At 42.4% G+C, this 15756-nt stretch overlaps 1 protein-coding gene across 1 annotated transcript in view; it reads left to right on the top strand.

Annotated features, from left to right (window-relative positions):
* Positions 1-14818, top strand: part of gpam (glycerol-3-phosphate acyltransferase, mitochondrial) — a 54751-nt gene extending 39933 nt beyond the window's left edge. The window contains exons 14-21 of the mRNA XM_055876502.1: positions 1421-1491; positions 1932-2196; positions 2513-2670; positions 6292-6369; positions 6551-6688; positions 9980-10169; positions 10537-10595; positions 10833-14818. Coding sequence (XP_055732477.1) covers positions 1421-1491; positions 1932-2196; positions 2513-2670; positions 6292-6369; positions 6551-6688; positions 9980-10169; positions 10537-10595; positions 10833-10949 — 1076 coding nt within the window. The 3' untranslated portion in view covers positions 10950-14818. The remainder of the gene's footprint in view (positions 1-1420; positions 1492-1931; positions 2197-2512; positions 2671-6291; positions 6370-6550; positions 6689-9979; positions 10170-10536; positions 10596-10832) is intronic.
* The last annotated feature ends 938 nt before the right edge of the window (positions 14819-15756 follow it).

Below are 15756 nucleotides of genomic sequence, written 5' to 3'. Positions count from 1 at the left end.
TTGGTAAGAGCACGAGGCTAGCAACACCACAGTGGCAGTTTCAGTTCCTGCAGGGATCACAAACGCATACAAAAGAATGTATGCACTTTATTATAGTCCGAGCGTAGTCATTTATTGAAGTTACTCTCCACGTGCACCGTCAGTGGGGCCACCAACGAAAAGCGTAAGCAAATGATGGTTCAATTGCATCCCATGACACTTTCAGGTACAGATAATTGGTTTAGAGTAGCGCACTCTTCAGCCCACGACTTTGTCTAGAGTAAGGGCATTTTCATCATCTATTTTATTAATATAACACGTGTACTTATGTACCTGTAAAATGTGTGCATTTGTAAAATGTATATTTCCTGTGTTATTCATATTATCTCCACTTATCTAGTCCCCCTCACATTTGTTCTCTTGTTATCTGCTTACTGCACTTTGACTTTCCTTATCACTCCTCTCTCCAAGAGCACCCCCTTTTTTACTAAACAAATCCTTATACTTAGAATCTATACTGAAGGATATTACCTTAGAACTTAATTTTTCATGATCCCCCGACAACAATCTGCTTTGTGCTGTGGTCTGAAAACAAACCGGTTCTCCCTAGCTTCATTCAGGGGCATTCTCCTCAGCTAGTCCTATTCGTGTCAGCCAATCAGCTGCTACGGAGCCATATGGCATGTTGTTTTCAGCCAATCCCAGCGAGGGGAGGATAGAGGATCTGGTCAGAGGTGGAATTGCAGTATCAGTGGCTGCAGTTGTAAATGTTTTACACCCAAGCTGACATTCAACCCAAGATTAGGCACGAAAGACACCCTCTTTGAGGTCAGATTGTACTGTATTATTTAAATTATGTTTTTTGTAAACCCACACACTCTCTTGCTCTTTCCCTCTTGCGTCTAGTTCTCTCCCTCACGTCTAATTATCTCTGTCGCTTTCGCTCTCACCCTCTATCATGTTCAGCCTATTCCAGTCCTCTTATCTTGCACCCTTTTTTTGTCCCTTTTTTTCTTAGAACAATATAGAAATCACAAACCCTAGGCAAATATAACACATTTTCCACCTTTTTATAGAGCTCCATCTCACTTCAAGAAGTGACATCTCATCTACTTAGTTGAGAGTTCAAAAGGACTAATTTCACAAGGGCCCATATTCAGTGTCTCAGAGTAGGAGTACTGTTCTAAGATCAGGTCCCCATGTCCATGAAATTGTATTCATTATGATCTAAAAGGCCAGGCTGATCCTAGATTAACACCCCTACTCTGAGACGCTTTAGGAATACAGGCCCTGACCCGTCTTAGCGCCAGCTGACACTGTCATGTTATTTAGAGACAGTCGCTCACTGTTTACTGTCCTTTCTTTCTCTCGGTCATCCATCTGGGCTTCCTGACTGTGACCCTGGTCAGATAACATGTCATCTCTGTTTCCCCTCCCACAGCGGCTAACAAGTCCTCAGCGGTCATGTCCACCCACATTGTAGCCTGTCTGCTCCTTTACAGACACAGACAGGTAAGCAGCCCTACTTTTCACAAGATCCAACGATCACTTTTTGATTCAAGGCCTTGCATTAAAGTAATTGATCCCCATTTCACGGTTTGATGCGCTTAACGCTTAACTCCCTGTTAACAGACGTTAACGACAATAATTTGAATCTGCCTTGACTGTTTATTGGCTCTTCCTAATTTGAGGCCCCTGAGTCATAACCCACATCGAGATGAGCCAATCGTTGCAGATTTGAATTTTGTCTTTTGTTGATTTTATGTAAAAAAAGGAATTACTCCTAGCTGGGTATGATGATGTCATAATGTGGATTTTACCCTTTTAAGTTGTCGATAAAATTACACATTGCTACTCAAAGTATAATTGGTATTAGTGCTTAATTATCCTCAGTTTGAATGAACTTTGTGGAAGTATTATCTTTTTCACCACGTCTGTGTCTCTTTTTCCAGGGGGTTGCGCTGTCTAAGCTGGTGGAGGACTTCTTCAACATGAAGGAGGAGATCCTGTCGCGGGACTTTGACCTGGGCTTCTCCGGCAACTCCGAGGACGTGGTCATGCACGCTCTCCACCTCCTGGACAACTGTGTCAACGTGACCAGCACCAACCGCAACACGGAGTTCACCATCGCCCCGAGCAAAACGGTGCCGGCGCTGTTCGAGCTCAACTTCTACAGCAACGGCCTCTTCCATGTCTTTATCTCGGACGCCATCATAGGTACTGACACCGCACATTGTACTCCGCCGCTGTGTTTTGACATAGGGAAACGTGTTGAGTGAAATAAAGTACACCAATTCATCCGTGTTTCCTAATTGTGTGTTGCGGCCAGTCCCTTTTGGGTTCTGTTCAGATTTCTTTTTTTTTTTTTTGTAGAAAGTTTTGCAGACATGACTTTAATATATTGAATTGCCTCCACTAATGTACATTTATTTTCATCAATGTCTCAACACCGGTTTAATTTTGTAGTCTCACCATCCATTCTGTGTCCCCTTTTTTTGTTGTAATTAAAAAAAAAAAAATCTTGCCCCCTCAGCATGCAGTGCTCTGGCATTGCTACGGGAACAGGCGGCATCTGAGGTGGAGGTGGAGGGGGAGCAGGGCGGGCCCAGCATCCTCCTCAGTCAGGAGAGACTGATCCGGAAGGCCGCTGGTCTCTCCCACTTCCTCACCAACGAAGTGGCGGTTGCACCGGTCAGTCACATTTTCCACCCCCCAGTACACCTATCCCGTGCACTTAACAACCTTGTAACATTCTGTGCATGTGTTAGTTTACACACACAACTTCTTGAACAGCCACTCCGTTTTAGTTATTCTCTCGCAATCTTGTTCAAAATCCCAAAACTATTTTGGTATTTCATTAGTCCGCTGTTGATATAGTCCAAAAATGTTTTGCATTTCAGCGATCAACTTATAAAGAAATATAACTTGTATGTCTTGATTGCTGACATGCAAAACATTTTGGGACTATATCAACAATGGACTAACGAAAAATACTGCTTGTACAGTATTTTTGTTCTGCCAAACCGGTGTTTTCTACCATTTTAATAGAACTATGATCTAACTGCACCCCCTAGCGGGGAAGATAAAGCACTTTCCTTGAGCCAGGAGTAGGCTTTGGTGGTATACCTGGGTATTTGGAAATGGCCACAGGATAGTTTTTCAATACCATCAAAACAACAATTTATTTTTGAATAATTATATAAAAAAGTGGATATTTTTTGCTACTTTTTAAATTAATACCTGTAGTCAACTTGTGTAATACCTTAGAAGATCAAGCAGATTGCATTCTTCATTTCACCTGTCACATTAGTTTACGTTATGAAGCTTAACGTAGTTCCCCAGGACAGTTGAGCCAGTCAAGTGTTTGTTTGTAAATGGCACAACGGAAGAAAGCGGGAGCTGCTATTTGGTTTAACTTGCTTGTAAGCTAAGTAAGTGGCTGAATTAATAAGGAGACGGCACATCCTATAGTGTTAGCTTTCTGCTGTGTTTGAGAATTCAAAGCTCTTTGGATGAGTTATCTGTACAGCTGCCACTGCTATTTTGATTTCCTTGCATTTTCTCTCTCATCTCCGTTCTCGGCCCTTCTCCAAGCAGAGCAGGTAGGCCCATTGCTCTAGCGACTCATTCTCCGCACAGACAGCGTAAACACATGCTGCTTCAGAGCTGATGTTGTTTTTCTGTCAGACAAGCATACGTCAACTTAGTTAATTTGCACAATGTCTCTCGTTCACGTTCACTTGTAAATGTCCAAACTCAACAAAAATGTGTCCCTGTGCCCAAGAACGCCAAGGTAACCTATCTATATGACTATTGCTCGGTTAGCACTCACATCTGTAACCATGAAATGCTTTGAAAGGCTCCCCCTCAGGAGGCTGAAAATATTCTGCATGGGGCCACAGATCCTCAAAGTTCTAGAGCTGCACCATTGAGAGCATCTTGACTGATTGCATCACCGCTTGGTATGGCAACTGTTTGGCAGCCGGCCACAAGTCGCCACTGAGGCTAGTGCATACAGCTCAGTATATCACTGGGGCTGTGCTCCGTGCCTTCCAGGACCTCTATACCAGGCGGTGTCAGAGGAAGGATGAAAAAAAAAAAGTCAGACTCCAGCCACACGTCATACTGTTCTCTCTGATTTTGTTTTATATTGTTCAATCAAACTTCAAACAAAAATCATTTTCATAGATTTCTGAATTTCCAGCACTCATTTGAGGGCCACATAGGGCTGCACATATGAGCAAAACATCTCAGCCTTATTTTTAACAAAATATTGCACTTGCAATTTAGATCACAACACTTGGGTGAGCTGTTGGAGTCATGGAAATAGAATGACTATTTTAATTCTGTAGTTAAAATATAATAGTGGGCACTATGGTTTTTGACATGAGAACAAATAAAAAAAGCCAGGGAGTAGTTATTGTGACAGGGTATAGACCAAAGTGTTGGGCAGTGTTTCCTAGGGGACCCTATAATCTTTGGCTAGATTCAGTGTTTTTCTCTGAGCTACTTTGTGTAGCTAACATAGTCCATGCTTCACCTTTCCTCTTTGATTTAGAAGATGGTGTTGCACAAACAACATGCTGATTTAGGCCTACACCATCTCTGGTATCAGGCTGTATTGGCTATGTTTACTCAGACTCAGTACATTTACTAGCTAGCCAGCAAACTAGCAATTAGCATTAGCAGCTAAAACAATTTATTTTAGCCACAACTTGCTAAGAACTTACTGTTTGTGGACTGTAAGATACACAAACTAATAGTGTCATTGTAGAACGCTTGTGGATTTATATTAAGACGCAGTGGAAATCAGCATCGTTGTCATCAACGTCTTGATGCATGTGCTGCATTGACCTTGCAGACTGAACGCAAGTGGTCTCGTGGTTGAGCAGCAACTGTGCTCCTTGAGTGACGAGGTGGGGCTTGGTCTGTGTGGAAAGTGGCAATGAGAGGGTGGGAGAGGAGAGGGATGACTCAAGTACCGGAGTAAATTAATACAAATGTATGCAACACACAACAGAGTAGCGTATCACATTTAACAAACCAAACATTAAAATACTGGGATAGAAGGTAAAGTAAAAACCCAAACTGGTCCATGCATCAATAACGGTGTATATAGTATACTCTACTACCTACAGGGCCTTCAGAAAGTATTCACACCCCTTTTACCTTTTCCCCATGTTGGCACTAAAGTAATACTGCAAAAAATGTGGCAAAGCATAACTTTTTATCCTGAATACAAAGTTTTATGTTTGAGTAAATCCAATAGAACACATTACTGAGTACCACTCTCCATATTTTCAAGCCTACTGGTGGCTGCATCACGTTATGGGCGTGCTTGTAATCGTTAAGGTCAGGGGTGTTTTTCAGGACAAAAAAAAAATGTACCGGCGCTAAGCACAGGCAATATCCTAGAGGAAAACCTGGTTCAGTGTGCTTTCCACCAGGCACTGGGAGATGAATTCACCTTTCAGCAGGACGACCTAAAACACAAGGCCGAATCTACACACTGGTTACTTACCAAGAAGACAGTGAATGTTGCTGAGTTACTTTTGACTTCAATCTACTTAAATTGATGGCAAGACCTAATCGGTTGTCTAACGATGATCAACAACCAATTTGACAGCGCTTGAAGAATTTTGAAAATAATGATTTGCAAATGTGGCACAATCCAGGTGTGGAAAGCGCTTAAAGATTTAGTCAGACTCACAGCTGTAATTGCTGCCAAAGGTGCTTCTACAAAGTGTTGACTCAGGGGTGTGATTACTTATGTAAATGAGATTTCTGTATTTCATGTTCAATACATTTGCAAGAAAATTATAAAAACATGTTTCGCTTGGTCATTATAGGGTTTTGTGTGTAGTTTGGTGAGGGGAATAAGAATGTCATTAATCAATTTTGAAAACGGGATATAAAACCCTGGAATAAGTTGAGGGGTATGAATACGTTCTTGTATGACTTTGAGCTGGATTGCCTGTCTTTGCCATTATCTTAGTTTGTGGCCATTAGCATATTTTGCTAGCAGTCTAGAAATTTGCGAGTAAAATGTGTTCAATAGGCTTTTTTCCCTCAATTTTTAGCTCCCCTTGTGTACTAAGACGGTAATACCGTAATTCCCGGAATGAGGACGATATGAAAATCTGGGTACACCCTAGTCACTAGAGCGGAAAGGGAAAATGTTGCTTAACGGTCCACAATGTATCACGTTCACCCAGGGTGAAAGCTGTATCAATGTGGAGTCTACACTTTATTTAACACTATCTGTATTGTGTGTGTCTCTTTATAGTGACCTTTTGTCTCCTCCATCTCCAGCCCTGTCAGACTATCTATCAGGTGTTCCACGATGCTGTCAGCCGTTTGATCCAGTATGGAGTTCTGTATGTGGCAGAGGTGAGTTGTACATGACAGGGAATGCTGTCCGTCTGCAAAATGCCAAAACACGGTCTCCAGGCTCAAATGAAATCTTGATTGAAAATGCTTATTTAACTGAATTTTCTAGCAAATGTTCTGAACCGTGTGTGTGTGCGCACGCACCTTTTGTGTAATTGTGTGTGTCCGTGTATTCATCCAGGAGGACCAGGAGGAGCTGACCCCCAGCCCCACCGAGGAGCCATGGCCTAAGAAGTTCCCTGAGCCCCTGTCGTGGAGGAGTGATGAGGAGGACGAGGACAGCGACTTTGCAGAGGAGCAGAGGGACCGCTACCTCAAGGTAAGCCAGCCGCCCTGACCTTGGAAAACGATCACCACAGTCAGTTAGCTTGGGTGTCCAAAATGGCACACATTATTGATGGTGGTGGAAAACGTTGTCTCAAGCACCGCTGCAGGATCTCACGTCTTCAATTGGGTTAAGATCTGGTGACTGAGACACACACACACACACACACACACACACACACACACACACACAATATGCTCCTTTGAGAGCATATTTCAAACCCACTGAGATCTTCTAGCCATGGTATCCAAAATAATGGGCAACTGGGCTTTTTTTATACATGACCACTAAGCATGATGGGGAGCTAATTGCTTAATTAACTCATAACCAAACCAGTGTGAAAGCACCTGATTTCAATATACTTTATATACCTCATTTATTCAAGTGTTGCCACTAAACCTGGACACCCATTCAAATGAATGTAATCGGCTATTTCAGCCACACCCGTTGCTGACAGATGTATAAAATCAAGCACACAACCATGCAGTCTCCATAGACAAATATTGGCAGAATGGCCTTACTGAAGAGCTCAGTGACTTTCAACCTAGCACGGTCAGAAAATGCCACCTTTCCAACAAGTCAGTTTGTTCTGCCCTGCTAGAGCACCCCCGGTCAACTGTTATTGTGAAGTGGAAATGTCTAGGAGCAACAATGGCTCAGCCGCGAAGTGATTTTGCCACACAAGCTCACAGAACGGGACCGAGTGCTGAAGCACGTATTGCATAAAAATAATCTGACCTTGTTTACAACACTCGCTACAGAGTTCCAAATTGCCTATGGGAGCAACACTCGAACAAGAACTGTTTGTCGGGAGCTTCATGAAATGGGTTTCCATGGCTGAGCAGACGCACACAGGCCTAAGATCACCATGCGCAATGCCAAGCGTCGGCTGGAGTGGTGTAAAGCTCGCTGCCATTGGACTCTGGAGCAGTAGAAACGCATTCTCTGGTGTGATGAATCATGCTTCATCTGGCAGTCCGACAGACGAATATGTGTTCGGCGGATACCAGGAGAACACTACCTGCCCCAATGCATAGTACCAACTGTAAAGTTTGGTGGAGGAGGAATAATGGTCTGGGGCTGTTTTTCATGGTTCGGGCTGGGCTCCTTAGTTCCAGTGAAGGGAAATCTTAATGCTACAGCATACAATGACTTTCTAGACGATTCTGTGCTTCAACAGTTTGGAGAAGGCCCTTTCCTGTTTCAGCATGACAATGGTGCACCCCGGTGCACAAAGCGAGGTCCATACAGAAATGAATTGTCGAGATCAGTGTGGAAGAACTTGACTGGCCTGCACAGAGCCCTGACCTCAACTCCATCGATCACCTCTGGGATGATTAGGAAGGCCGACTGCGAGCCAGGCCTAATCGCCCAACATCAGTGCCCAAGCTCACTAATGCTCTTGTGACTAAATGGATGCAAGTCTCTGCAGCAATGTTACATCTAGTGGAAAGCCTTCCCAGAACAGAGGCTGTTATAGCAGCAAAGGCGGACCAACTCCATATTTAATGATTTTGGAATAAGATGTTCGATGAGCAGGTGTCCACATACTTAAGTCCATGTGCTGCATTTTTGATAGATATAGCAAATTTAATTAGATTCTACTGAGTTACAGTTAATATGAGGAAATTAGTCTATGAAATAAATTCTTTACATTTTACTCATTTAGCAGACACACTTATCCTAACAGTAGTGAGTACATACACAATACTTTTTTCGCACTGGTCTTCTGTGGGAATCGAACCCACAACCCAAGCGCCATGCGCTACCAACTGAGCTGCACAGGATCACTAGGCCTTAATATATGGATTGCACATGACTGGAAATGGATATGCATCTGTTGGTCACAGATACCTTAAAGAAAAATGGCCCTCAGGATCTCGTCACGGTATTTTTGAGTGTTCACATTTATATAGATAAAATGCAATTGTGTTTGTTGTCCGTAGCTTATACCTGCCCATACCATAATCCCACTGCCACCATGGGGCATTCTGTTCACAACACTGACATAGGCAAACCGCTCGCCCACATGACACCATACACGTGGACAATTATGCGTTAATCTGCTGCCGACAAAGTATCTGCGCAGTAGCTGCCGCAGTGGCTAATATTTTATTTATTATTGTTATATTTTTAAATATATTTTTACATTCAAATATAAAAATGTATGATGACTTTTCAGGTAGCTGAATAAGAAGTGATAAACAAATCTGAAGTTCAGTTCAATCAAAGCTACCGGAGATAAGATGTGCATTTTATCTGTGGCCAATGACCGTGAGGCTTGTGTGGGGCAGTACTTCTGTGACTCTATGGCAGCACCCAGGGGGGCTAAACCTGCCAGGACCTCCCAGTATGTGCTGCAGTCACACACTATCCTTCACTCACCCACCTGAAGCCCTTGCGCATGCTCCAATTACGCTCATCCTATCACGCACAACTGGAGAAAATTGAGGGCTAGCCCCTCTGTAACCGCACCAAAAGAGTCTGAAATAGCTGAATACGGGAGCTGCCTTACTCAAAGAAAAAGTACCAAAACGTCAATACAACTGGGAAGCGGCCACGTATGATTTATTAACTCAAACAATTAAAAAAACGAAAACATGTTTGCTAACTGATATATAATATGTTGTGGCATGAATGTATGCCAGAATTACATGCAAAACCGATGTATCTGCTGAATGGTGGTGCGGCTGAGACCCACTTGCCCTGAATGACGTGTCGCCACTGAGCTGTCGGCTCTCACTCACTCTATTTTTCTAATGTGTTTTTAGTTCTCACTTCTTCAGGTGGTAAATAGCCTAGGCCAATGTGCATAAAAAAAGATGCAGGCAAATTAATCTCTAAAGATCCAAAAAGAAATCGGATCCTTCTGGATCCTATTTTGACATGTTACACATCAATCATGCTTTCCCTGATCATGTTAGCTCAAATAGCTAACTTCTTTTTTTGTCTTACTACTAAATGGCACTGGAAAAAGTTAGTCTACAGCCCTGACGATAATAGGAAGTAACTGCTGTATCGTTATCAAGCAAAATGTCAATTTATTGTGCTATTACTTTATATCCATATCGAATAGGATGCAGCCCTTTTGTTCTGCAATTATACCTTGACTCATACACCCGTACATTACAAACTCATACTACATACACCCTTACACACACTGATATTGCCTACACCTTTATGTACCAGGTCCAGTGTTTGTGCTGCTGTTTTTTCCACAGCAATCCTGAGCTGTGTCAAACTTTAAAAAAGACATCTCTGACCATTTGCTGTGTGTGTCCACAGGTGAGCCTGTCCCCCGAGCACCAGGAGTTCTTTGTCTTCCTGCAGCGTCTCCTCAGCCCCGTACTGGAGGCCTACAGTGGGGCGGCCATCTTTGTCCACAGCCTGAGCCAGCCCATGGCCGAATCAGAGTACACGCAGCAGCTCTTCCGATACCTGCTCACACGCACCGAGAAGGGAGTGGCCGCCTACGGTACGAACCGTTGTTAGACATTTTATTTTCTGTACTGCGGCTTTTACCAGAAAGACCTCGAGGAGCTCTGAAAATCGTACAACTTCTGAAAGCTCTGAAAATCGCTGCCTAATATCACCTTTGTTATTCTAATCTGGGGCCATAAGTATGAAGCTTCTCAGAGTAGGAGTGCTGATCTAGGGTCAGCTCCCAACGTCCATGTACTCTAATTCATTGTCATCTAAAAGGCCAAACTGATCCCAAATCGGCACTATTCTGAGACTACTACATACAGCCCCAGAGGTTGATCATCTTCGTCAGGACAAACAACCCGACGTAAGATCCTCTCTCGTCTTTCTACCCTTTGTCTTCTGTTCTCTTCTCTTAGGTGAAAGTGCGACACACTACCTCGTGAAGAACACCGTGAGAACGTTTAAGGAACTTGGGGTGAGAGACCGCTAAGTTCTAGCATGTAGCATCCATCCTCCCTCTCTGTTTTGGTAGTTCTGAAGACTGTCTTGTTAGTCAACTTCTGAAAAGATCTATGCATCTATGCACAACTCAGTGGTGGCTCACTGCAGAACAAACTCTGCTGATATTCTAATCTAAATTCCAAAAAGCTTTTCAAATTATATATATTTTTTAATGTCCATCTCTGGTGTTCTCTAATTTAAATGGCTGCAGGTCCTGAAGGAGAGGCGGGAGAACCGTGTGTCATTGGTGGAGCTGAGCAGCACCTTCCTACCTCAGGCGAATCGGAACAAGCTCCTGCATTACATCCTGGGCTTCACCCTTCTGTGACCTACAACCTTCCCACCGAGCTCCACCCACCCTGTCTCCCCTCCACAAGGGCTTTTACTGGCTAGTTCTAACCAATCAGAGGTGCTACTCTATGGAAAGCTTTACCAGGAAGTGCCTTTCGTGAAACCACTATTAGCCAGAAGAGACTTGAAGTCAGTCTTCCTCCTCCAGTTGAGACCCTTCCACCTGTAGAACTGTGCAGCTAGATTGAAAGGAGAAAAAACAAAAAACAAAACTGTCCCTCATCTGACTCTATAATCGTCCTTCAGTGAAAGTCAGTTTTTAATTGGATTGGTCTTTTAACTGTAGGAATACTTATTCATCTTCGTTGGACTAATCATATTGTTTTTCTCTCAGTCCAGTAAATGAATGTCATCTTTACAAACACAAAAAAACAATGCCTTTGGTGTAAAATAAAAATAAAGAGGTTGAGGGCATTTTTTTTGCACCAGAATGCATGTAGAAAATTTGCTCATTGCTAGGCCCCTATCCATACGTTAGAAACTGAAACCACATATTAGAAACGGACATAATGAAGACTATATATAAAAATAAAAAAAAGCATGCAAGTCGAAGATCTCACTATATACAAGTGTTACTCATCTCAAGTTTAGTCCATGGGCATATCTACAGTGAGCAGGCAGTCCATGGTTCTGTAGACCTCTAAAGACATTAACCTCGTGTGTTGTTATTTTTCTATGTTGTATGAATGAAAGGGCATTCTGGTGCAACCACCACATGAAACTTGCCCTTTGTGTTACCTTGAACGTGGGCCACTCGCTTTGACGTCTGACGATCGGCAGACTCGTCGCGCCGCCTTTTTTCCCCGACTGAATTGGCAAACGTGGCTCAGATTCCAAGGCACTTGCCGCTGTTCAACATGAATTCCTGGTGTTAAAACCTAGTATGATTTCCATAGCCATTTGGAACAGCAATGTAGCGACCATGTAAAACATTTTTGCTAGTGTTTTACATCTGCCGAAATGGAATTAGAATTTCTCAATGTGTAACTAAAGCAGAGAGCTGATATGAACAAATATTAATTGCTGCACAATATTTAATAAAAAGAAATACTCTTCCCGAGAGTCATAAAGCATTACGATACCTTGCAAAATCCAGCACTTCCTCTTCATGCACGAGAGTATGTAGTATAGTTTAGGTATTAAAACTGTTGTCCTGCAAAGGTTACAGTACAGCCAAGTAGGTCATTGCAATGCTGGCACCCTTTTTACAAAATGATTCAAATGTAATAACGGATTTTAGTGTTGCTAAAACAACACGTGTTGTATATTACTAACAGTACTTGGAAGCCTTAAATAGCATACAAGGCTCTTGCAATGTATACTTTGACTTTGTCGTGAATCATTTTTGGGTACGGGGGTGGGGGATCCGATTTGTGCGTTTACCCAACATCTACATGAATGTTACGCATCAGAGCACATAAACTTCCTCAAACCTGTCATGCATAAGATCAGCATAGCAAGCCTTTTATTTTCCATGAACTTATCTATGGTCTCCCGTTCTATCTTCCTTGTAGTGGGTGGGATGGGAAACTACTCTTGTCAATTTTACTTGTTCTTACTCGTAAAGACCGTACTGTATATTAACTTTACTTAGGGCGACGTGGTTGCCTCCACACACAGCTTCCAGACACGGTTCTGTCGTTAGCATAGTCACAGGAGGACCTTTTGGTTATGAACAGTAAATACCTGATGAATGTGTAATTCGGTTCATCAAGCAAGCTAACTGGTCCTCCTGAAGCTAGCAAGTCAGATGGGAGGTATTGGCTTAGATGTGTGTGTGCCCTATAGCTAGCTTTGCACGCTGGAATAGGTTATTTTTAGTCACTTCGAGGAAAAGATCTGTCCCCCTTTTTTTGCTTTTTAGCCTCATGTAAAGCCGCAAAGCTTTAGCTAGTTAGGATAGAGGGACTATTGATGTACCAACTCCATTTCTCCTGGTTGTCTCTGGTATGGAGTGTGACCCTAAAAATCCATCAGCTGCACGGCTTGTCCTTTTACAAGTGTGTGTTGACCCTTCTCGTTGTGGACTAGCCCCTCTGGCTGGGTAATAGGGCCCTGTTTTAAGACTTTTAGAAATGCATCCCTCCTGTCTTTAACATCTCTGATCTGTGAAAGCAAGGTTTCTACTCTACTTTATTACTCTGTCTGATCCATCCTTGCCAAGGAAGGAAAGAAGGAATGATTTCAAGTTCTAGATGTATATGAACAGGGCCCAACTCCGTCTGGTAATATTGTGTCTCTGAGGCGTTGGGGGTCGTTCATGCCGATGTGCAGCACAAGCTAGTTTGAAAATGAAGGTTTGAGGTAATAGGAGCAGAGGGAAAGCCAACGAAAGTGCAAGGGATGGCTGCGACGACACAAACGTTGAAAAAGATGAACTAGAGAGATGACAAAACAGAACGTCTCAAGACCAGTCTAGTTTACACTATTGCTACCAATTTTGATTTGAAGAAATATACTAATTTGGTGTTGTAGGGTGTTAAGGTGGAGAAATATGGGTTTGTGTATCATCCCTATTGTGGTATTGTTTATTCATTTGGCAATCATGGTCTGCAAAGGCACATTGATATGTAACGCATCAAAATGAGTTTCAATGCATTAAGCTTAGCTTGAGTCAATGTCAAATGTAGCAGATTCAATTTCCCTGTATTTCTAGTGTAGTTGTGTTAAACTGTTTAGATTAAACACTGGAACTCTGCGTTGGTGTCGGTTGTTTAAAAATGTTGGATCTGAATGCAACTCTGCATTATGATATGGACTGTCATTTTTCCATTTGAATTGCACGTCTTTAGTATTCATTAGGATAGAGTTGACACCATTGAACAGCAGAGGCTCGCAAGGGGACTTGAATGAACACAGAGTATCAAATCCTCATTTTGAAACTTGGTGTTGCCAGGGCCTGGATGTTTAATCTGGGAACCACACATGGGGAAATACACTTTTGTAGCAACTTGTTTGCTAGGTGCCACACGGTACCTATGGTATGTTGAACAGAAATGGTATGTGTATTGAATGGGGACACCGGTGTGCAAGTGCACACTATAAGAACACAATCACAGCTAACGATCTACTCTCTTGGTACAGACTGTCGCTCCGAGAGCCCAGTATTTAAAGCAATAATAAATGCAGATTCTGTAAGTTACTCAAACTCACCCCTGTGGCACGCCCAAGTCGAGACGAGGCTTTGTGCATGTATCCGCTGGTCGCCATAAATTTCATAGGTACCTAAATGTGAACTCTATACTTAACCTGAGAAATGTAGACTAGTGTGTGTGTGTGAATACTTTATTTGAAGAGAATGATAGTAGTTTGAGTAGGAAACCAAGTTGGGTTTGTTACTTCTGTATCTTACCCCCCCCCCCCCCCCCACAAATAGTTGATGTGTTAATTGTAAGACTCTCGCTCAATCAGCGCACAAACATGTTTAGTTTTGGCACATCTGGATGGTGGTTGAATCATGTCACTAATGTGGGCAACATGTTGATGCCAAAAGGATGCATACAAAATGACGTTAACCTGTTGTAGACACTAAACCTTAAATGTATTCTTTGAGCATGATGCCTTTTAATACACTGTAGAGTTTTCTTTGTGTTTTTTGTTGTATGTTGTGCATGTTAGCTGAGGCCCATGTAGCATGGCCACTAAAATAACTCGCTGTAAGAGTAGTAACTTGTTTAAAAAAAAGTCATTTTCTTACAAGAACACAAGTTTACCATAGTCACCAGCTACTAAAAATCAAATGTCACTCTTTATGTTCCTGCTTCCATAGAACAAAAACAATATTCAAGCACAGTTGTCAGCGCATTTTTTTTTGTTTGTTTTTAAATAAATGAATGATTAACAATGCAGCTTTGTCTTGTCGTTTTTGAAAGGAATGATGATCAATCACAAATTGTGGTGATACATTCATGCGTCTGCGTTTTGAAAAGAAAAATTGCAGGGATAGGCAATGCCAGTCCTCGGGGGCCTCACTGTGGGATAAAAAAAAAAAATTGGACCCCCTCTTGACAGTGACGAGAACATTAAGTTATTCTACACATTTTGCCATGGGGTGTAGAGAAATGTGCTTTTTTATGATATCTGAATAAGTGACTAACAAAATTGGACAAGGTAAGCTGGGAATCCAACTAACTTTTCAGAAAATGATATAGTTCTTATTCCCACTACAATCCGATCTCGGATCAGCTCTTCCCTGAGCGCGCCAAACTGACAATGTTCTGCTAGTTTGTGAACAGCTGTGATAAAACTGTCGGTGGTTTCACCCTGCACCTGTTTGCGCATATTAAACCTAGCTCTCTCAAATGTTGTGTCTCCCTACAAAATGCGTTTCAAAACAGTATTTAACGGCACTGTAGTTAAGTTTCTCTTCCTCAGTCAATGATAAAGCATTTAATATATCCTCAGCTTCATCACCCATAGAGTAGATCAGTGTATTAACTTGAAATGCCTAATTTTTCACGTTTAAGCCTGATGCTACCCTGTACCTTTCAAAGCGCCTGATCCATTTCGGCCAGTTTTGAACGTCCATACAATCACAATTCTCCGGGGGACTAATGCGAAATCCGTCAGCACTAGTCACTGTCCTGTCCGTGTTTGCGCCAGAGCTCATTGAACTTGGAGTCGCGAACAGACATTCCGCCAGCTTCTTCCTCTTGCAACATGTTGCTTAGCAGTAATTTAGTCCTTGCTAGTTAGCTAGCAAAATAATGATATGCGCTGTTTTATCTCCATCACTGTGCCCTCCCTGCTTTGAAACAGCCTGAATGTATGATTTACTTGGTACG

The sequence above is a fragment of the Salvelinus fontinalis genome, chromosome 1 (genome assembly GCF_029448725.1).
Source record: "Salvelinus fontinalis isolate EN_2023a chromosome 1, ASM2944872v1, whole genome shotgun sequence".
NCBI lineage: Eukaryota > Metazoa > Chordata > Actinopteri > Salmoniformes > Salmonidae > Salvelinus > Salvelinus fontinalis.
This window is presented reverse-complemented; position numbering and strand designations above follow the sequence as displayed.